The sequence below is a fragment of the Hyperoodon ampullatus genome (genome assembly GCF_949752795.1).
Source record: "Hyperoodon ampullatus genome assembly, chromosome: X".
Lineage (NCBI taxonomy): Eukaryota > Metazoa > Chordata > Mammalia > Artiodactyla > Ziphiidae > Hyperoodon > Hyperoodon ampullatus.
Genome location: NC_136913.1, coordinates 22,160,854 through 22,183,752, shown reverse-complemented (window position 1 = coordinate 22,183,752; position 22,899 = coordinate 22,160,854). Strand labels below are relative to the sequence as shown.

The following is a 22,899-nucleotide window of genomic DNA, read 5'->3' as shown; positions in this document are numbered from 1 at the left end:
ATATTGGTTTTAACAATGTCCCAGTAAAATAGGGAGCTCAGGTAGCTTCTGAGTGGCCATTCTATGTATAATACATATTTTTGTCTAAGTCTCAGGAGAATTGAGGGGCTGTATTTACCCAGTATCTCTCCATAATAAAGAGCAAATGTATACTTTTGGTTCTTCTCTTATATAAGTGAATTCAACTCCAATATTTACAAGAAAGAGAACATTAAAACCACTTGTACTTCACTGTACACATTCAAGTAGACTAATGAGGAGTGACTTTTCTTACAAGAGAGGGCCTTCCTGTCCATCCAGCCCATTCGGAAATAGCATCCTGACTCTTCCGGTTAAGAACACACATGAGTTGAAATAAAAGATGACCATTCTGTGAATGATTGATCTCTCCCATGCCCTCTTGGATAAATCCATTTCTTTCTCCTTTAATTTTGGACCAGGAGAAGAAGTACCGCTTCCAAAACCAGGTAGACAAGATGAAGGAAAAGGTCAAAAACGTGGAGGAAAAATCAAAGGAATTTGTTAACAGAGTGGAAGAAAAGAGTCATGATCTAATTCAAAAGTGGGAAGAGAAATCGAGGGAATTCATTGGCAACTTCCTAGAACTGTTTGGGCCTGATGGAGCATGGGTATGTAATTATTTCACTTGGCCCTGCAGTAATGGGTGTTTTCAGCTTATCCTCCTTTCCAAGGAACTACTCAAGGGTTCCCTTATTTCAGTCCAATATGTGACCTCCACTTTGGGCATCAGCCCGAATGACTTCAAGTCTATGTCACTTCCTTATTTAGTTTCTGCTTTTCCTCTCAATATGGCACCCAGTAGTGCCCAAAGCCAGCTCTGGTCTCTATGTCTATTTCTTATCCAGAGTTTGAAGCCATTTGGTAGTCATTGAATGTCTGTTACTACAGAGGTTGGTTCCGTAGCTCATCCCAGTCTCCCAGTTGGATGATGCACAGCTTGGGGGTAAGGGTGAAGTGGGTCAGTGGCATCATGGAACTGATGCCTCTTGGATCAACCAGAGGAGGAGGATGCAAAAGAAATGTAGCTGCCTTGATCGCCTTTGGTTGTCAGGAACCCCTCTTTCATTGGTTGGAAGAGAGAAAGAAGAGGTAGGACAGTCTCTGTACTTATCATGCCCTGATTTGCCCCCCCTTTTTTACCCCATGGTATGTATGTGCTGGGATAGGCATAAAGGTCTTGAGGGACTGAGGCCATGATCTGAATCTTAAAACTAAGACAGAAAATGTAGACAGGGTCTCTTGCCTAAATTCTATATAGAATTCTGAGTGAAAATTATGGAAAGGGAAAAGAAAATTCTGGAAACCACCTTCTACTCTATTGGTATTTCTATTGTGCATGCACTTCCAGAGTAAATAACCAGTATTATCAGCAGAGTTAATGAGGGTTCTATGCAAAAGATAGTTTTTTAAAATTGAAGTATAGTTGATTTACAATGCCATGTTAATTACTGCTGTACAGCAAAGTGATTCAGTTGTACACATATACATATATTTTTAATATTCTTTTCCATTATGGTTTCTCATAGGATACTGAATATAGTTCTCTGTGCTATACAATAGAACCTTGCTGTTTATCCATTCTATATATAAAAGCCTACATCTGCTAACCCCACCCTCCCACTCCATCCCTCCCCCAACCCCTTCCCCCTTGGTAAACACTAGTCTGTTCTCTGTGTCTGTAATTCTGTTTCTGTTTCACAGATAGGTTCATTTGTGTCATATTTTAGATTCCACATATAAGTGATGTCATATGGTATTTGTCTTTCTGACTTCACTTAGTATGATAATCTCTAGTTGCATCCATGTTGCTGCAAATGGCATTATTTTGTTCTTTTTGTGGCTGTGTAGTATTCCACTGTATACATATACCACATCTTCTTTATCCATTCATCTGTCAATGGTCATTTAAGTTGTTTCTATGGCTTGGCTATATTGTGAATAGTGCTACTATGAACATTGGGGTGCATGTATATTTTTAAATTAGAGGAGTTTTGTCTGGATATATGCCCAGGAGTGGGATTGCTGGGTCATATGGTAATTCTATTTTTAGTTTTCTGAGGACCCTCCATACTGTTTTCCACAGTGACTGCACCAACTTACATTCCCACCAATAGTGTAGGAGGGTTCCTTTTTCTCCATACCCTCTCCAGCATTTGTTATTTGTAGACTTTTTAATGATGGCCATTCTGACTGGTGTGAGGTGCTACCTCATTGTAGCTTTGATTTGCATTTGTCTAATAATTAGCGACGTTGAGCATCTTTTCATGTGCCTCTTGGTCATCTGCCTTTTTTGGAGAAATGTCTACTTAGGTCTTCTGCCCATTTATGGATTGGATTGTTTGTTTTTTGTTATTGAGTTGTATGAGCTGTTTGTATATTTTGGAAATTAAGCCCTTGTTGGTCACATTGTTTGCAAATATTTTCTCCCATTCTGTAGGTTGTCTTTTTGTTTATGGTTTCGTTTGCTGTGCAAAAGCTTACAGGTTTAATTAGGTCTCATTTGTTTATTTTTGTTTTTATTTCTATTGCCTTGGCAGACTGACCTAAGAAAACATTGGTACAATTTATGTCAGAGAATGTTTTGCCTATGTTCTCTTCTAGGAGTTTTATGGTGTCATGTCTTATGTTTAAGTCTTTAAGCCATTTTGAGTTTATTTTTGTGTATGGTGAGAGGGTGTGTTCTAATTTCATTGATTTACATGTGCTGTCCAACTTCCCACCACCACTGGCTGAAGAGACTGTCTTTTCTCCATTGTATATTCTTGCCTCCTTTGTCGAAGATCAATTGACTGTACGTGTGTGGGTTTATTTCTGGACTCTCTATTGTGTTCCATTGATCCATATGTCTTTTTTTGTGCCAGTACCACTCTGATTACTGTAGCTTTGTAGTATTGTCTGAAGTCTGGGATGCTGATGCCTCCTGCTTGGTTCTTTTTCTTCAGGATTGCTTTGGGCATTCTAGGTCTTTTATGGTTCCACATAAATTTTAGGATAATTTGTTTTAGTTCTGTGAAAAATGTCATGGATAAGTTGATGGGGATCACATTAAATCTGTAGATTGCTTTGGGTAGTATGGCCGTTTTAACGATATTAATTTTTCCAATCCAAGGGCATGGGATATCTGGAAAGCGATAGTTTTAAAGCTAACTAACTTTCCTTTTAGAACAAAAAGGAACGATTCCATTTGATTTTCCTGATTTTAAGTAGCCTAGATTTCCTATTATGACATGAGAAGTCTCTAACAAAATTCACTTTAGCTTTATTTTATTGATGGGTTGTCACTGCTGACTCTCTGCTCATTTGAGCTGGTTCATTATAGGATTATCTAAAAGTAAAACATTCAAATAGAAAAAAGAACAATGTTTGAGAAGTTAGAAGAGATGCTTTGCTTAAAGCCTAGCAGTCTCTAAGTGATTATAGAGGCAGCTGTCATAGGCCAACCATGTCTTGTTGGCTCAGTCTGAGAGGGGTGGAGGGTTTGCAAGGGGCTACTTGAGCCCTTGATGACTTCTAGAAAGAGCTTGTAAGAGTGGAGGAGCTAAGGGTTGGGTTCCTTTTCATTTTCCCTGGGTTTCAGCTCAGTTCACTTTAATTCATGGGACATTGATTAATGTCCTCGTATGTGCATGGTACTAGGGAAGGACATGAAGATAAAGCGCAGACCCTGTTCTCTGGGATTCCGTGGTCTCTGTAACAAGTCTGAAATTTCTCATTAATCTAGTATGTACTTTAATAGTTAACATTTTTCACAACTAATTTTCAGGCTCTGAGGAAACAACTAGTGGTTTTTAAAAAATGAAACCATGTAGGTATTCATTTGCTTGCAGGGATTCAGAAATGTGTCTCTGCTGAGAAGCGCTGGTATTGTACCTCAAGCAGGAGGATGTTTCCTCCACCGGCAGTGAGCAAAGGCGGGAAAGGATATCATTTACATAGCAACTTGACAGACTCTAGTCAATTCGGGCTCCCAGTGAAGGTGGAATAGTAGCTGGAATTGTACTAGGGGAATTTGGTGACAGTGAGCTGAGGTGATTTTTAAGAAATGAAACCCAGCTAAGATACTGGAGGTTTTTCTTTTTAAAACTTGCTATTAGTGTCAAAACTGTTATTAGCATTAACTTACCATATCAGCCAGACTTAGACGTTACTTTTTTTCTGTTGACATTAAAAGTACAGGAATAGTTACAAGGATGTTAAACACCAAGTTAAGTAATTTGCTTTCCATGAATATGCTATTATTATAATAATTCTTTATTTGTGGATTTGGGACTGGAACTCATTTCTTAAAATAGAGAATCTGTGTTAACCTGCCAATATAGTACTGATACAAATAACCCAAACTTGGAAAGGTACAAAATACAAGGATTTAAGGTAAAAAATTTGGTACAACAGGTTTAGCATGTAGCTTATAGTGGGTACTCCATAAATGTTTCTAGATTGAACAAATACATGTGTGATGAAGACCTATTCACAGGACTTTCCAGCACCTGTGAAGGATATGGTGAGGCCTAAATCCTCCATGTCTATATTGATCTACATATCTATGCTCTCTATAGATATCTGTATATCTGTACTGCTAGATCAACATATACCCTTAGCCTTCTGTTGCTTATGGTGCTGGACAGGGCTTGGTTACAACTTAGCGTTTGGTGGCTCGATTTCAGTAGGCAGACTTGGTTTGCTTGGCCCTTAACAATGTTTAAACCTTTCTCATAGGGAGGGCACAAACTCTCCAGTTGCCTGTCTATAGCAGTCCCCACTCTTCCTTGCTGCCACCTTCTCTCTAACCTTACACCTTTATGCTGCCCACCTGGCCTCAGGGAATATTTGTGTTTGCACCTTGTGGTATAGAGTCTTCAAGTCTCCCCCAAGTGACCTCATGTTTGGAATCAAAAACAAGGATATAAAACCCAAAACCTTACAGTCCATCTCTAAGTGGAGGGGGGTGGTGATGTTACTGTCTAGAAGTTGTATAGTAGGTTCAACTCCTTTTTACATAGTCCTTTTATGTCTACTCTACCCATTTTAACCACATAAGAGGGTAGTATTATAGCAGTGTTATAAAGAAACAAAGGTCTAGAAAAATTATGAACCTTTCCAATGGTCTCATAGGAGTTTGGAGGTACCAGGATGGGGCCTGGGGCCAAGCCTCTTTCTCCAGGCCAGCACAGGATCCTTCAAGATAGAAATGTCCATGGGATGCAGTCACTTTGCTTCACTCTCCTTTGGCTAGCGTGTGGCACTGTGGAGAAACTAGCATCTATCAAAACCCTTCCTTTAAGGCTTTTGTGAGAAAGCCAGTTGCCAAAAGGGCACATTAGGTCAGGTCATCTAGATGCAGGACAGGGACTGCTGGCTTCCTTCCTAAGCAAGAAGAAATCATGGTGTTCATGGCTGTACTCATTATTAGAGTGTAACACATTACCCCAAAACTTGGTGACTTAAAAGCAAACATTAGCTCACAGTTTCTGAAGGTCAGGAAGCAGCTTAGCTGGATGGTTATGACTTGGGGTCTTGTTTTGAAGTTGGCAGTCAGGATGTCAGCTGGAGCTGCAGTCATTTGGGGCTGGGGGATCCTCTTCCACACTCTGATGTCACTGTCGACTGGATACCTCAGTTCTTCATTATGTGGGTCTTTCCACAAGGCTGCCCAAGTGTCCTCACGACACAGCAGCTGGCTTTCTCCAGAGGGAGTGAGAGTCTAAGAAAAAAAAAGCTATAGCCTTTTATGATCTAACATCGGAAGTGACAAAGCATCACTTTTACCATCTTCTATTGGTTACACAGACTAATCCTTGTATATTTTGGAAGGACACTACACAAGGATGTGAATACCAGCAGGTGAGGCCATCTTGGCAGCTGGCTACCACCAATGCTTTTGAGAATTTGAAGCAAGCAATCTACTTTTCAACTGCTGTAATAGATTCTCAGTCCCCTTTTACTCAGTCTGATGGGTGGATTGTCAGAAACCAATATGTTAATTTTCAACCTTACCATCTACCACTCTATTTAGTTAACTGTTTGCTTGATTCTTGTAACTAGTTTTGACCCATACTCAGAAGAGAGTCTGTAACCCAACCAGAGCTGCAAAGGGAAGTCTTCCCAACAGAGACTTGGTATTACCTCTCTTTGGAGGATGTGTCTCTGACAGACAGACTGTCTCAAGGGAAGGGTTGTAAAGGAGCTAAATTTTGAAGCTTTGTTGCTATGTAGGAGGCAACCCTGTTCATGTCCAAGATATTGAGGGTCAAGAAGTCAGGATCAGGGGATGCCGACTTCCTAGTGAAACTTCATGTTTGCTCTGGGAATTCAAGCATTTCAAACAAAGATAGCATTCTGTTTAAACATTAGTACCCCAGCCACATATGCTGTCCTTTAAAATTTTACGTATCATTTTGAATGATCTGCCATTATATTTCCCCATTGACTCTGAGAATAGAATCATTTCCTGTTTGAAGTGAAAATGGCTCTATTCTGTTTTACCATGTGAACATAGACCCTTTCCCTGGAGTAACAGGAGAGAATGACCTTAAGTCAGGTGCAAGTTTTCCGTTCTTCCTGGACCACAAACTCCCTCAGCCTCAATCCAATCAGCCTGGTAGATCTGTAATTTGCCATCTGATATAAGATTACTTAAAGAAAAAAAAAAAACAACACCTTGATGGTGTGTTCATTTTTCTCTCTTAGAAAAACCAGATTTACATGATATGAGGTCCAATGCTAATTTTTTCAAACAGCACTAAAAACACAATTCACCATTTTAACCATTTTTAAATGTACAGTTCAGTGGTATGAAATACATTCACACTGCTTTCCAACAACCACCACCATCCATTTCCAGAACTTTGTTTTTATCATCCCATATTAAAACTGTACCCATTAAATAGTAAATTCACATTTCCCCACTCCCCCTAACCAGTCCTTGGGGACCACCCCTTTACTTTCTAGCTCTATCAATTTGACTATTCTAGGTACCTCATAAGTAGAATCATACAGTATTTGTTCTTTGTTGTACGGCTTCTTTCACTTACTATAATGTCTTCAAGGTTCAATCGATATTATAACATGTATCAGAATTTCATTCCTTTTTAAAGCTGAATAATCTCCCATTGTGTAAGACTTTATTTTTATGTAAAAGAGGCTTATTTACTTATGTTAAAGCATCGGGGCTTCCTTGGTGGTGCAGTGGTTAAGAATCTGCCTGCCAAGGCAGGGGACAAGGGTTCAAGCCCTGGTCCAGGAAGATCCCACATGCAGCAGAACATATAAGCCCGTGGGCCACAACTACTGAGCCTACACTCTAGAACCTGTGAGCCACAGCTACTAAGCCCACGTGCCACAACTACTGAAGCCCGCACGCCTAGGGCCAGTGCTCTGCAACAAGAGAAGCCACCACAATGAGAAGCCCGCACACCACAACAAAGAGTAGCCCCCGCGCAGCAAAGACCCAACGCAGCCAAAAAATAAATAAAAAAGCATCGGCCTGAGGGGCAGGTATATAAGTTAACATACTTTTTAGGGGCCTGCTGGTTACTCTCCAGGGGTGGAGGCTGGTGGGTGCCATCCTTGTGTTCTCCCTCTGCCTCATTTCAGCTTGCTTGCTCATAACTTCCAGAAAGGAGCTTGTACCCTCCTTTGGCAGCCTGATTTTTCTCGCTGCCACCCACAAGATACCACTAGATCACCTGGATCTGGTGGCCAGTGGGGCTTATGCTCAAGAATCCCACAGGACTGTAACCAATGGAGACTTCTCATCCAGGTACCATGCACAGGACACAGCAAGAGGCAACAGACCCAGGAGCCCAGTCTTTTTATGAAAGTGGCCTATTTGCTTGTCCTGGAGCTATGGCCTAAGGGACAGACTTTTTTTTTGTGTGTGTGTGGTACGTGGGCCTCTCACTGTTGTGGCCTCTCCTGTTGCGGAGCACAGGCTCCGGACGTGCAGGCTCAGCGGCCATGGCTCACGGGCCCAGCCGCTCCGCGGCATGTGGGATCTTCCCAGACCGGGGCATGAACCCGTGTCCCCTGCATCGGCAGGTGGACCCTCAACCACTGCGCCACCAGGGAAGCCCCCTAAGGGACAGACTTTTATGGTCTGGCACACATCTAGGGACCTACTGAAGTGTACTCCAAGACAGAGGCCAGTAGATGCCATCTCTGCTCCCCTTCTGCCTCACACTGGCTCACCAATAGCTACCAGAAAGGGACAATAACTGAACTGAAAAATACACTAGAGGGATTCAACAGCAGACTAGATGAAGCTGAAGATCAGTGAATGTGAAGTCAGGGCTGTGAAACTCACCGCAATCAGAGCAGCAAAAAGAAAAAAGAATGAAAAAAAGTGAAAATTGCTTAAGGAGCTTATGGGACAATATCAAGCCAACCAAAATTCATATTATAGGGGTCCCAGAAGGAGAAGCAAGAGAGAAAGGGGCTGAAAACTTCCCTAACCTTGGGAAGAAAACAGAGACCCAGATCCAGGAAGCAAACGGAGTTCCAAATAAGATGAACTGAAAGACACATTATAATTAAATTGCCAGAAATTAAAGACAAGGAGAGAATCTTAAAAGCAGCAAGAGGAAAACCTGTCATGTATAAGGGAACCCCCATAAAACTATCAGCACATTTTCAGCAGAAACTTTACAGGCCAGAAGGAAATGGCATGATATAGTCAAAGTGCTGAAAGAAAAAACTCACAACGAAGAATACTCTACTGGGTGAAGGTTGTCACTCAGAATTGAAGGAGACAAGAAAAGGCTAAAGGAGCTCATCACCACGAAACCAGCCTTAGGAGAAATGTTAGAGGGACTTCTTTAAGCTGAAAAGAAAGGGTGCTAATTATTAATAGGAAAACATATGAAAGTTTAAATCTCACTGGTAAATATAAATATGTAGCAAAATTAAGAATAATCTAATGTTATAAAGGTGATGGATTAATCACTTATAAAGCTAGTATGAAGGTAAAGGCCTTCACACTAGCTTTATAAGTGAGTAAAAATAACTATAACTACAATAATTAAGGGATACAAGAGATTAAAAGATGTAAAAGGTGACATCGAAAGTGTCAGACATCTGGCAGGGGTTAGGAGGGAGAGTAAAAATGTAGAGATTTAGAATGTGCTCAAACTTAAGTTTTTATCAACTTGAAACAGACTGTTATATACATTTTTTATGTGTAAGCCTCATGGTAACTACAAAGTAAAAACCTCTCGTAGATACCAAAAGATAAAGGAATCTAAGCACACACTAAAGAAAGTCATCAAATCACAAAGGAAGAGAGCAGAAAGCAACAGAGGAACTAGAAAACAGCCAGAAAACAATTAACAAAATGGCAATATTTACATACCTATCAATAATTACTTTAAATGAAAATGATTTAAATTTTCCAATTAAAAGTCAGAGTGTCTGAATGGATAAAAGACACATCTACATGCTGCCTACAAGACACTCACTTCAGATGTAAGGACACAGACTTAAGGGAAGGGTTGGAAAAAGATATTCCATGCAAATGCAAACCAAAAGAAAGCTGGGGTAACTAAGACAAAATAGACTTTAAAACAAAGATGGTAATAAGAGACAAAAGCATTACATAGTGATCAAGGGGTCAATCAAACAATAGGATATAACATGTAAATATTTATGCACCCAACATAGGAGCACCAAAATGTATTAACAGACCTATAAAAGGAAAGACAACAATATAGTAATAGTAGGGGGATTTAAAACACTACTTTCATCAATGGATAGATCATCCAGTCAGTACAGAAATTCAGCTGTAAATGACATATCAGATGGAGTTGATACATACAGCAGTCCATCCAAAAGCAATGGAATATATCAATACATTCTTTCAAGTGCACATGAAATATTATCCAGGAGAGATCATATGTTAGGCCACAAAAGAAGTCTTAACACATTTAAAAAGACTGAAATCATATCAAGCACTTTTCTAACTACAATGGTATGAAACCAGAAATCGATTACAAGAAGAAAACTGGAAAATTCACAAATATGTGGAAGTTAAACAGCATGCTACTGAACAACCAATGAGTCAAAGAAGATATCAAAAGAGAAGTCAAAAAATACCTTGAGACAAATAACAATGGAAATACAATATACCCAAACTTATGGGATGCAGCAAAATCAGTTCTAAGAGGGAAGTTTGTATCAATAAATGCCAACATCAAGAAACAACAAAAAAAATCCTCAAACAATGTAACTTTACATGCCATGAACTAGGAAAAGAATAATACAGGAAGCCCAAAGGAAGGAAATAAAGACCAGAACAGAAATAAATGAAATACAGATTAAAAAGACAGTAGTTAAGATCAACAAAACTAAGAGCTGGTTCTTTGAAAACAAAATTGACAAACCTTAAGCTACACTCATCAAGAAAAGAAAGAGGACTCAAAACAACAAAATTACAACTCACAAAGGAGACATTACAACTGACACCACAGAAATACAGAGGATAAGAGACTACTATGAACAATTATACACCAACAAATTTGACAACCTAGGAGAAATGGATAAATTCCTAGAAACATACAGCCTACTGAGACTGAATTGTGAAGAAATGAAAAATCCAAACAGACCGATTACTAGTAAGGAGATAGAACTAGTCAATCAAAAACCTCCTTGGGATTAATATATACACACTACTATATATAAAATAGATAACCAACAAGGACCTACTGTATAGCACAGGAAACTACACTCAATATTTTATAATCACCTATAAGGGAAAAGAATCTGAAAAAGAATGTATATGTATGTATATATATCTGAATCACTGTGCTGTACACCTGGAACTAACACAACATTGTAAATGAACTATACTTCAATTAAAATAATTATATTATATATATATATAAATTTATAAAGTTTCACATACTACTTCCTATGGTCTGAGCATTTTTGCCCCTCCCTCCCGATTTCATATGTTGAGATCTTAATGCCCAATGAGATGGTATTAGCAGATGGGGCCTTTGAGAGGTGAGTAGGTCATGAGGGCAGAGCCCTCATAAATGAAATGAATACCCATATAAAATAGACCCCAGAGAACTCCCTTGCCTCCTGTCACCACGTAGGGACACAAGAAGGCTATGAACAGGAAGAGGCTCCTCACTCGATCATACTGGCACCTTGATCTTGGACTTTTCAACCTCCAGAACTGTGAGAAATAAATTTCTGTTATAAGCTAAAGAAAACAAAAACCCACCCAACAGAAGTCCACAACCAGATGGCATTACTGGTGAATTCTCTCAAACATTTAAAGAATACTGATCATGTTCAAAGTCTCCCAGAAAGAAAAAAAAAAAAAAAGGAAGGAACACTACCAGGGCAATACCCCTGATGAATACAGATACAAAAATCCTCAACAAAACATTAGCAAACCACATTCAACAATACATTAAAGGGATCATACAGCATGATAAGTGGGATTTATTCTAGAGCTGCAAGGATGGTTCAACATCCACAAATCAATGTGTTACACCACTTTAACAAAATGAAGAATAAAAACTATGTGCTTACTCAATAGATACAGAAAAAGCATTTGACAAAATTCAACATCCATGTATGATTAAAAACTCTCAACAAAGGGTATAGAGGGGAATGTACCTCAACAACATAATAAAAGCCATATATGACAAGCCACAGTTAACATTATACTCAACAATGAAAAGCTGAAATCTTTTCCTCTAATATCAGGAACAAGTCAAGTATGCCCCTCTCACTTCTATTTAACATAGTATTGGACGTCCTAGCCATAGCAATTAGGGAAAAAAAGAAACAAAAAGGCATCCAAATTGGAAAGGGCAAACTGTCACTATTTGCTGATGACATATTATATATAAGAAACCCTAAAGACTCCACAAAAAAACTGTAAGAAATAATAAATTCAGTTCAGTTGTAGGATACAAAGTCAAAATACAAGAATTGTTGCATTTCTACACACTAATAAAAACTGTCAGAAAGAACTTAAGACAACAATCCCATTTACAATTGCATCAAAAAGAATAAAATACATAGGAATAAATTTTACCAAGCAGGTGAAAGATCTGTACACTGAAAACTATAAGATGTTGATGAAAGAAATTGAAGACACAAATAAATGGAAAGACATTCTGTGCTCATGGATTGGAAGAACATTGTTAAAATGTTCATACAACCCAAAGCCATCTACAGATTCAGTGCAATCCCTATCAAAATTCCAATGGCATTTTTCACAGAAATAGAACAAACAATCTTAAAATTCATATGGAACTACCTAAGATCCCAAATAGCTAAAGCAATCCTGAGAAAAAAGACCAAAGCTGGAGACATCGTGTGCCCTAATGTCACACTATATTACAAAGTGATACTAATCAAAACAGTGTGGGATTGGCATAAAAACAGACACATAGGGCTTCCCTGGTGGCGCAGTGGTTGAGAGTCCGCCTGCCGATGCAGGGGACACGGGTTGGTGCCCCGGTCCGGGAAGATCCCACGTGCTGCGGAGCGGCTGGGCCCGTGAGCCATGGCTGCTGAGCCTGCGCGTCCGGAGCCTGTGCTCTGCAATGGGAGAGGCCACAACAGTGAGAGGCCCACGTACAGGAAAAAAAAAAAAAAAAACAGACACTATATATATCAATGGAACAGAATAGGGAGCCCAGAAATAAACCTATGCATATATGGTCAATTTATGACAAAGGAGGCAAGAATATACAATGGGGAAAAGACAGTCTCTGCAATAATGATGCTAGGAAAACTGGACAGCAACATGCAAAGAGAACAAAACTGGACCACTCTTACACTATACACAAAAAGCTAACTCAAAATGGATTAAAGAATTTAGTGTAATACCTCAATCCATAAAACTCCTACAAGAAAACATAGGTGGTAGGCTCCTTGACATTGGTCTTCACAATGATATGTTGGATTTGACACCAAAAGCAAAGGCATCAAAAGCAAAAATAAACAAATGGGACTACACCAAAGTACAAAGCTTCTGTAGAGCAAAGGAAACCAACAAAATGAAAACGAAACCTACCAAATGGGAGACAAGATTTGCAAATCATATCTGATAAGGGGTTAATATCTAAAAAATATATAAAGCTTAAACAACTCAACAAAGAAACCTATGATCCAGCAAAATGAGACGATCACAGATACAGAGAACAGATTGGTGGTTGCCAAAGGCAGAGGGTGGGGGGGTGCAAAATGGGTGAAGGGGGTCAACAGTACAAAATTTCAGTTATAAAATAAGTCCTGGGGAACACACGGCGCGCCTCAGGCTGTTGCAACGTCCCGCCGGCCTCTGCCGCCACAGGCTCACCCTGCATTCTGTACCCCTCCCTCCCCCCAGCCTCAGTGAGCCAGAGCCCCCGAATCAGCCGATACTTTAACCCCCTCCTGTCTGGGCAAAGAAGAGATGCCAGAGGGCGACCGATATTCAGAGGCGGGGCCAAATCCAAAGCTGAACCCCAAGAGCTGTGCGAACAAAGAAGAGAAAGGGAAATTTCTCCCAGGAGCCTCAGGAGCAGCGGATTAAGTCTCCACAATCAACTTGATGTACCCTGCATCTGTAGAGTACCTGAATAGACAACAAATCATCCCAAATTGAGGAGGTGGACTTTGGGAGCAACTGTAGACTTGGGGCTTGCTGTATATGACTGACGAATTTCTGATTTATATGTTGATCTTAGTTTACCTTTAGGACTTGTTATCACTGATGGATTTGTTTATTGGTTTGGTTGCGCTTTTCTTTTTTTTATGACTTTTATTTTAAAAATATTATTTTTTTTATTTTAATAACTTTTATTTTATTTTACTCTATTTTTTTTCTTTCTTTCTTTTTTTTCTCCCTTTTCTTCTGAGTCGTGTAGCTGACAGGGTCTTGGTGCTCCGGCCGGGTGTCAGGCCTGAGCCTCGGAAGTGGGAGAGCCGAGTTCAGGACATTGGACCACCAGAGACCTCCTGGCTCCACGTAATATCAATCGGTGAGAGTTGTCCCAGAGATCTCCATCTCAACGCTAAGACTCAGCTCCACTCAACAACCAGCAAGTTCCAGTACTGGACACCCCATGCCAAACAACTAGCAAGACAGGAACACAACCCCACCCATTAGCAGAGAGGCTGCCTAAAATCATAATAAGTTCACAGACACCCCAAAACACACCACCAGACTTGGTCCTGCACACCAGAAAGACAAGATCCAGCTTCATCCACCAGAACACAGGCACCAGTCCCCTCCACCAGGAAGCCTACACAACCCACTGAACCAACCTTACCCACTGGGGGCAGACACCAAAAACAACAGGAATTATGAACCTGCAACCTGCAAAAAGGAGACCCCAAACACAGTAAGTTAAGCAAAATGAGAACACAGAGAAACAGCAGATGAAGGAGCAACGTAAAAAACCCACAGACCAAACAAATGAAAAGGAAATACACAGTCTACCTGAATAAGAATTCAGAGTAATGATAGTAAAGATGATGCAAAATCTTGGAAATAGAATGGAGAAAATACAAGAAACAGTTAACAAGGACCTAGAAGAACTAAAGAGCAAACAAACAGAGATGAACAACACAATAAATGAAAAGAAAAATTCTCTAGAAGGAATCAATAGCAGAATAACTGAGGCAGAAGAACAGATAAGTGACCTGGAAGATAAAATAGTGGAAATAACTACCACAGAGCAGAATAAACAAAAAAAGAATGAAAAGAATTGAGGGCACTCTCAGAGACTTCTGGGACAACATTAAACACACCAACATTCGAATTATAGGGGTCCCAGAAGAAGAAGAGGAAAAGGAACTGAGAAAGTATTTGAAGGATTATAGTTGAAAACTTCCCTAATATGGGAAAGGAAATAGTCAATCAAGGCCAGGAAGCACAGAGAGTGCCATACAGGATAAATCCAAGGAGAAACACACCAAGACATATATTAATCGAACTGTCAAAAATTAAATACAAAGAAAAAAATATTAAAAGCAGTGAGGGAAAAATAACAAATAACACACAAGGGATTCCCCATCAGGTTAACAGCTGATCTTTCAGCAGAAACTCTGCAAGCCAGAATGGAGTGGCAGGACATATTTAAAGGGATGAAAGGGAAAAACCTACAACCAAGATTACTCTACCCAGCAAGGATCTCATTCAGATTTGATGGAGAAATTAAAATCTTTACAGATAAGCAGAAGCTAAGAGAATTCAGCACCACCAAACCACCTTTGCAACAAATGCTAAAGGAACTTCTCTAGGCAGGAAACACTAGGGAAGGAAAAGACCTACAATAACAGACCCAAAACAATTAAGAAAATGGTAACAGGAACATACATATCGATAATTACCTTGAATGTAAATGCATTAAATGGTCCAACCAAAGATACAGACTGGCTGAATGGATACAAAAACATGACCTGTATATATGCTGTCTACAAAAGAACCACTTCAGACCTAGGGACACATACAGACTGAAAGTGAGGGGATGGAAAAAGATATTCCATGCAAATGGAAACCAAAAGAAAGCTGGAGTAGCAATTCTCGTATCAGAGAAAATAGACTTTAAAATAAAGACTACTAGAAGAGACAAAGAAGGACACTACATAATGACCAAGGGATCGATCCAAGAAGAAGATATAACAATTGTAAATATTTATGCACCCAACATAGGAGCACCTCAATACATAAGGCAAATACTAACAGCCATAAAAGGGGAAATCGACAGTAACACATTCATAGTAGGGGACTTTAACACCCCACTTTCACCAATGGACAGATCATCCAAAATGAAAATAAATAAGGAAACACAAGCTTTAAATGATACATTAAGCAAGATGGACTTAATTGATATTTATAGGACATTCCATCCGAAAACAACAGAATACACATTTTTCTCAAGTGCTCATAGAACATTCTCCAGGATAGATCATATCTTGGATCACAAATCAAGCCTTGGTAAATTTAAGAAAATTGAAATTGTATCAAATATCCTTTCCGACCACAATGCTATGAGACTAGATATCAATTACAGGAAAAGATCTGTAAAAAATACAAACACATGGAGGCTAAACAATACACTACTTAATAACGAAGTGATCACTGAAGAAATCAAAGAGGAAATAAAAAAATACCTAGAAACAAATGACAATGGAGACACGATGACCCAAAACCTATGGGATTCAGCAAAAGCAGTTCTAAGGGGGGAAGTTTATAGCGATACAATCCCACCTTAAGAAACAGGAAACATCTTGAGTAAACAACCTGACCCTGCACTTAAAGCAATTAGCGAAAGAAGAACAAAAAACCCCCAAAGTTAGCAGAAGGAAAGAAATCATAAAGATCAAATCAGAAATAAATGAGAAAGAAATGAAGGAAATGATAGCAAAGATCAATAAAACTAAAAGCTGGTTCCTTGAGAAGATAAACAAAATTGGTAAACCATTAGCCAGACTCATCAAGAAAAAAAGGGAGAAGACTCAAATCAATAGAATTAGAAATGAAAAAGAAGTAACAACTGACACTGCAGAAATACAAAAGATCATGAGAGATTACTACAAGCAACTCTATGCCAATAAAATGGACAACCTGGAAGAAATGGACAAATTCTTAGAAATGCACAACCTGCCAAGACTGACTCAGGAAGAAATAGAAAATATGAATAGACCAATCACAAGCACTGAAATTGAAACTGTGATTAAAAATCTTCCAACAAACAAAACCCCAGGACCAGGTGGCTTCACAGGCGAATTCTATCAGGCATTTAGAGAAGAGCTAACACCCATCCTTCTCAAACTCTTCCAAAATATAGCAGAGGGAGGAACACTCCCAAACTCATTCTACGAGGCCACCATCACCTTGATACCAAAACCAGACAAGGATGTCACAAAGAAAGAAAACTACAGGCCAATATCACTAATGAACATAGATGCAAAAATCTTCAACAAAATACTAGCAAACAGAATCCAACAGCACATGAAAAGGATCATACACCATGATCAAGTGGGGCTTATTCCAGAAATGCAAGGATTCTTCAATATACGCAAATCAATCAACGTGATACACCATATTAACAAATTGAAGGAGAAAAACCATATGATCATCTCAACAGATGCAGAAAAAGCTTTCGACAAAATTCAACACCCATTTATGATAAAAACCCTCAAGAAAGCTGGCATAGAGGGAACTTTCCTCAACATAATAAAGGCCATATATGACAAACCCACAGCCAACATCATCCTCAATGGTGAAAAACTGAAACCATTTCCACTAAGATCAGGAACAAGACAAGGCTGCCCACTCTCACCACTCTTATTCAACTTAGTTTTGGAAGTTTTAGCCACAGCAATCAGAGAAGAAAAGAAAAGAAAAGGAATCCAAATTGGAAAAGAAGTAAAGCTGTCACTGTTTGCAGATGACATGATACTATACATAGAGAATCCTAAAGATGCTACCAGAAAACTACTAGAGCTAATCAATGAATTTGGTAAAGTGTAGCAGAATACAAAATTAATGCACAGAAATCTCTGGCATTCCTGTACACTAATGATGAAAAATCTGAAAGTGAAATCAAGGAAACACTCCCATTTACCATTGGAACAAAAAGAATAAAATATCTAGGAATAAACCTACCTAAGGAGACAAAAGACCTGTATGCAGAAAATTATAAGACACTGATGAAAGAAATTAAAGATGATACAAATAGATGGAGAGACATACCATGTTCCTGGATTGGAAGAATCAATATTGTGAAAAAGACTCTACTACCCAAAGCAATCTACAGATTCAGTGCAATCCCTATCAAACTACCACTGGCATTTTTCACAGAACTAGAACAAAAAATTTCAAAATTTGTTTGGAAAAACAAAACACCCCGAATAGCCAAAGCAATCTTGAGAACAAAAAACAGAGCTGGAGGAATCAGGCTCCCTGACTTCAGACTATACCACAAAGCTACAGTAATCAAGACAGTACGGTACTGGCACTAAAACAGAAATATAGATCAATTGAACAGGATAGAAAGCCCAGAGATAAACCTACACACATATGGTCACCTTATCTTTGATAAAGGAGGCAAGAATATACAGTGGAGCAAAGACAGCCTCTTCAATAAGTGGTGCTGGGAAAACTGGACAGCTACATGTAAAAGAGTGAAATTAGAACACTCTGTAACATCGTACACAAAAATAAACTCAAAATGGATTAAAGACCTAAATGTAAGGCCAAACACTATCAAATCTTAGAGATAAACATAGGCAGAACACTCTATGACATACATCACAGTAAGATCCTTTTTGACCCACCTCCTAGAGAAATGGAAATAAAAACAAAAATAAACAAATGGGACCTAATGAAACTTACAAGCTTTTGCACAGCAAAGGAAACCATAAACAAGACCAAAAGATAACCCTCAGAATGGGAGAAAATATTTGCAAATGAATCAATGGCCAAAGGATTAATCTCCAAAATATACAAGCAGTTCATGCAGCTCAGTATCAAAAAACAAACAATCCAATCCAAAAATGGGCAGAAGACCTAAATAGACATTTCTCCAAAGAAGATATACAGATTGCCAACAAACACATGAAAGGATGCTCAACATCACTAATCATTAGAGAAATGCAAATCAAAACTACGATGAGGTATCACCTCACACCAGTCAGAATGGCCATCATCAAAAAATCTAGAAACAATAAATGCTGGACAGGGTGTGGAGAAAAGGGAACCCTCTTGCACTGTTGGTAGGAATGTAAATTGATACAGCCACTGTGGAGAATAGTATGGAGGTTCCTTAAAAAACTACAAATAGAACTACCATATGACCCAGCAATCCCACTACTGGGCATATACCCTGAGAAAACCATAATTCAAAAAGAGTCATGTACCACAGTGTTCATTGCAGCACTATTTACAGTAGCCAGGACATGGAAGCAACCTAAGTGTCCACTGACAGATGAATGGATAAAGAAGATGTGGTACATATATACAATGGAGTATTACTCAGCCATAAAAAGAAACGAAACAGTTATTTGTAGTGAGGTGGGTGGACCTAGAGTCTTTCATGCAGAGTGAAGTAAGTCAGAAAAACAAATACCGTATGCTAACACATATATATGGAATCTAAAAAAAAATGGTTCTGAAGAACCTAGGGGAGGGCTTCCCTTGTGGCGCAGGGGTTGGGAGTCTGCCTGCTGATGCAGGGGACACGGGTTTGTGCCCTGGTCCGGGAGGATCCCACATGCCGCGGAGCGGCTGGGCGCATGAGCCATGGCCGCTGAGCCTGCGCGTCCGGAGCCTGTGCTCCGCAACGGGAGAAGCCACAACAGTGAGAGGCCCGCGTACCGCAAAAAAAAAGAAAAAAAAGAAAGCTGTCATTTAGATATATATGTATGACTGATTCACTTTGTTATAAAGCAGAAACTAAAAAAAAAAAAAAAGAACCTAGGGGCAGGACAAGAATAAAGACACAGACATAGAGAATGGACTTGAGGACACTGGGAGGGGGAAGGGTAAGCTAGGAAGAAGTTAGAGAGTGGCATTGACATATATACACTACCACATGTAAAGTAGATAGCTAGTGGGAAGCAGCCACATAGCATAGGGAGATCAGCTTGGTTCTTTGTGACCGCCTAGAGGGGTGGGTTAGGGAGGGTGGGAAGGAGACACAAGAGTGAGGGGATATGGGGATATATGTATACATATAGCTGGTTTACTTTGTTATACAGCAGAAACTAACACAACAATGTAAAGCAATTTTATTTTTATTTTTTATTTTTTTAACATCTTTATTGGAATATAATTGCTTTACAATGGTGTGTTAGTTTCTGCTTTATAACAAAGTGCATCAGTTATACATATACACGTTCCCATATCTCTTCCCTCCTGCATCTCCCTCCCTCCTACCATCCCCATCCCACCCCTCCAGGTGGTAACAAAGCACCAAGCTGTTGTCCCTCTGCTATGCAGCTGCTTCCTACTAGCTATCTTCTCTACGTTTGGTAGTATATATATGTCCATGCCACTCTCTCACTTTGTCACAGCCTACCCTTCCCCCTCCCCACATCCTCAAGTCCATTCTCTATTAGGTCTGCTTCTCCATTCCCGTCTTACCCCTAGGTTCTTCATAACTTTTTTTTCTGAGATTCCATATATATGTGTTAGCATACGGTATTTGTTTTTCTCTTTCTGACTTACTTCACTCTGTATGACAGACTCTAGGTCCATCCACCTCACCACAGATAACTCAATTTCGTTTCTTTTTATGGCTGAGTAATATTCCACTGTATATATGTGCCACATCTTCTTTATTCATTCATGCAGTGATGGACACTTAGGTTGCTTCCATCTCCTGGCTATTGTAAATAGAGTTTCAATGAACATTTTGGTACATGACTCTTTTTGAATTATGGTTTTCTCAGGGTATATGCCCAGTAGTGGGATTGCTAGGTCGTATGGTAGTTCTATTTGTAGTTTTCTAAGGAACCTCCATACTGTTCTCCATAGTGGCTGTGTCAATTTACATTCCCACCAGCAGTGCAAGAGTGTTCCCTTTTCTCCACACCCTGTCCAGCATTTATTGTTTCTAGATTTTTTGATGATGGCCATTCTGACCGGTGTAAGGGAAAGCAATTTTATTATACTCCAGTAAAAATGTTAAGAAAAAAAAGAAACTATTGCCTAATCTGACGTCTTACAGATTTACACCAATGTTTCCTCTAAGATCCATTTTGAGTTAATTTTTATATGTGGTATGAACTAAGGTTCAAATTTATTCTTTTGCATATGGATATCCATTATCTATCACCATTTGTTGATAAGGATACTCTTGACATCCTTGTTGAAAATCAATTTACTTTTGATATATGGGTTTATTTCTAAGTGTTGTCATCTTAATAATATTAAATCTTCCAATCCATGGACACAGGATGTCTCTCCATTTACTTAGGTCTTTAGTTTCTTTCAACAATGATTTGCAGTATACAAGTCCTATATTCATTGATTAAATTTACTCATATTTTTTTCTTTTTGTTATTTTAACTGGATTAAAAAATTTTTTTTAGATTGTTTATTGCTAATGTATAGAAATACAACTGATTTTTTCCTCTATTCTTAAAAAAAAAAAGTCCTAGAGATGTAATGTGCAGCATGGTAATAGTTAATAATACTCTTGCCTATTTGAAAGTAGATCTTAAAAGTTCTCATCATAGAAATTTGCAGCCATGTATGGTAACAGATTAACAAGACTTATTGTGATCATTTACATATATATATACACACACATATACATATATATGTACATATGTGTTATATATATATATGTTGTACACCTGAAACTAATATAACATTATATGTCAATTATACCTCAAAAAATATAAACATGAACATAGACTTTTTTCCTCTATTGTTTACTGCTATATCCTCAGGGTTTAGATTAATCCTCAAACCATACATGGTGTGTTGTCGGTAAATGTTTGTTGAAGCAATGAATCTTTTGTGAGCTTTCAGATTCTCCATGCCAGGAAAACCCTCCATAATATTTTGTAATAGACAAAATGTTTCTTTTCAGTACCATCTTAGAAATACTTTAGCCATGCTAGCAAAAAAAACCCCATCATATGTATATGCATACACATGTACATATACATATATACACACATATATAGTTATTTATGCATACCTCATTTTGTTTATCCACTCATCCATCGATAGGCATTTGGAGTGTTTTCACTTTTTGGCTATGAACATTACTATACAAGTATCTATTTAAGTCCCTGCTTTCAAGTCTTTTTGGGTATATACCCAGAAGTAGAATTGCTAAATCATATGATAATTCTCTTTTTAATTTTTTTGAGGAACTGCCATACTGTTTTCCATAGTGGCTGCACCATTTTACATTCCCTCGGCAACGCACAGAAGTTCTAATTTCTCCAGCACTTGTTGTTTTCTGTTTGTTTCTTATAATAGCCATTTTCATGGCATTGCTAAGTTTTAAGACTTAATTTTGAGAAAAGAAATATAAAATTCAGTTCGTGGATCTGAACTAGTTTTCCCACTTGTCTTCTGGACAGTTTGAAAAATTTGTCTTCCAACAAATACTCAAGTAAAACATGAGTAAACATGAAAAGCTTCCTACTATGAAAGTTATGGAGAGCTGGTTATGAGCAGGGGCTCACTTCCTAGCTGGGTAGCCTTGAGCAAGTTCATTTACCTCTCAGCCACTTCCCAGGGTTGTTGGGAGGATTAAATTTTCTCATACTTTAAAGCCCTTTTTAACAGTGCTGGGTACCCAGGGCACGTGTCGGGCACTGTTTCAGGGTGAGTTGTTGCTTATTGATTTGCACAGAACTGAAACTCTCCATGAGTTCCATCTTGATTATCAGAGGTCCAAACCATCTGTAACTAGGATATTTTTAATTTCCTTTTTGGTGGTGCCAGAATATATCTGAAACACTGAAACCTTTAAATGTTTGTCAAGACATTTACTGCCTTACTAGATATTACGAACTTTTTTTTAAAAGGGAAAATATTGTAGGAGGGGAATTAGAAAATTATTTTCATGTGGACAGGACTATAAATGGGATTATTTTCTTGGGAGAAAACTTTACAAATGGAAATCTCTTAATACAGCAAAAGATTGAATTTAAATTCAGTCTTTTCTCTTTGAAAATGCCATGCCACGGTCTTCATTATTTGTTATATTTCTAAAGTGCTTTTCTTCCCAGGAAGCTCATTACAAACTGTCTCCTGACCTGATTCAATTCAGCTCCTTTGGAGGGGAACCACCCTTCAAAATGTACCAGAAACAGATCAGAGAGCTTGCAAATCAAGACCCATAGTTGTTTTGCCTGGATACTGCATTTTATAAAGTGTGACACCACTATTTATCATTAAGG

At 38.7% G+C, this 22,899-nt stretch overlaps 1 protein-coding gene across 2 annotated transcripts in view; it reads left to right on the top strand.

Annotated features, from left to right (window-relative positions):
• The window catches only part of PCYT1B (phosphate cytidylyltransferase 1B, choline), a gene marked incomplete at both ends in the record, with an annotated part of 159,362 nt that overhangs the window by 117,950 nt on the left and 18,513 nt on the right, over window positions 1-22,899 (top strand). For both annotated transcript variants that reach the window (XM_079728284.1, XM_079728283.1), the window contains one exon: window positions 441-629. In XM_079728284.1, coding sequence (XP_079584410.1) covers window positions 441-629 — 189 coding nt within the window. The remainder of the gene's footprint in view (window positions 1-440; window positions 630-22,899) is intronic.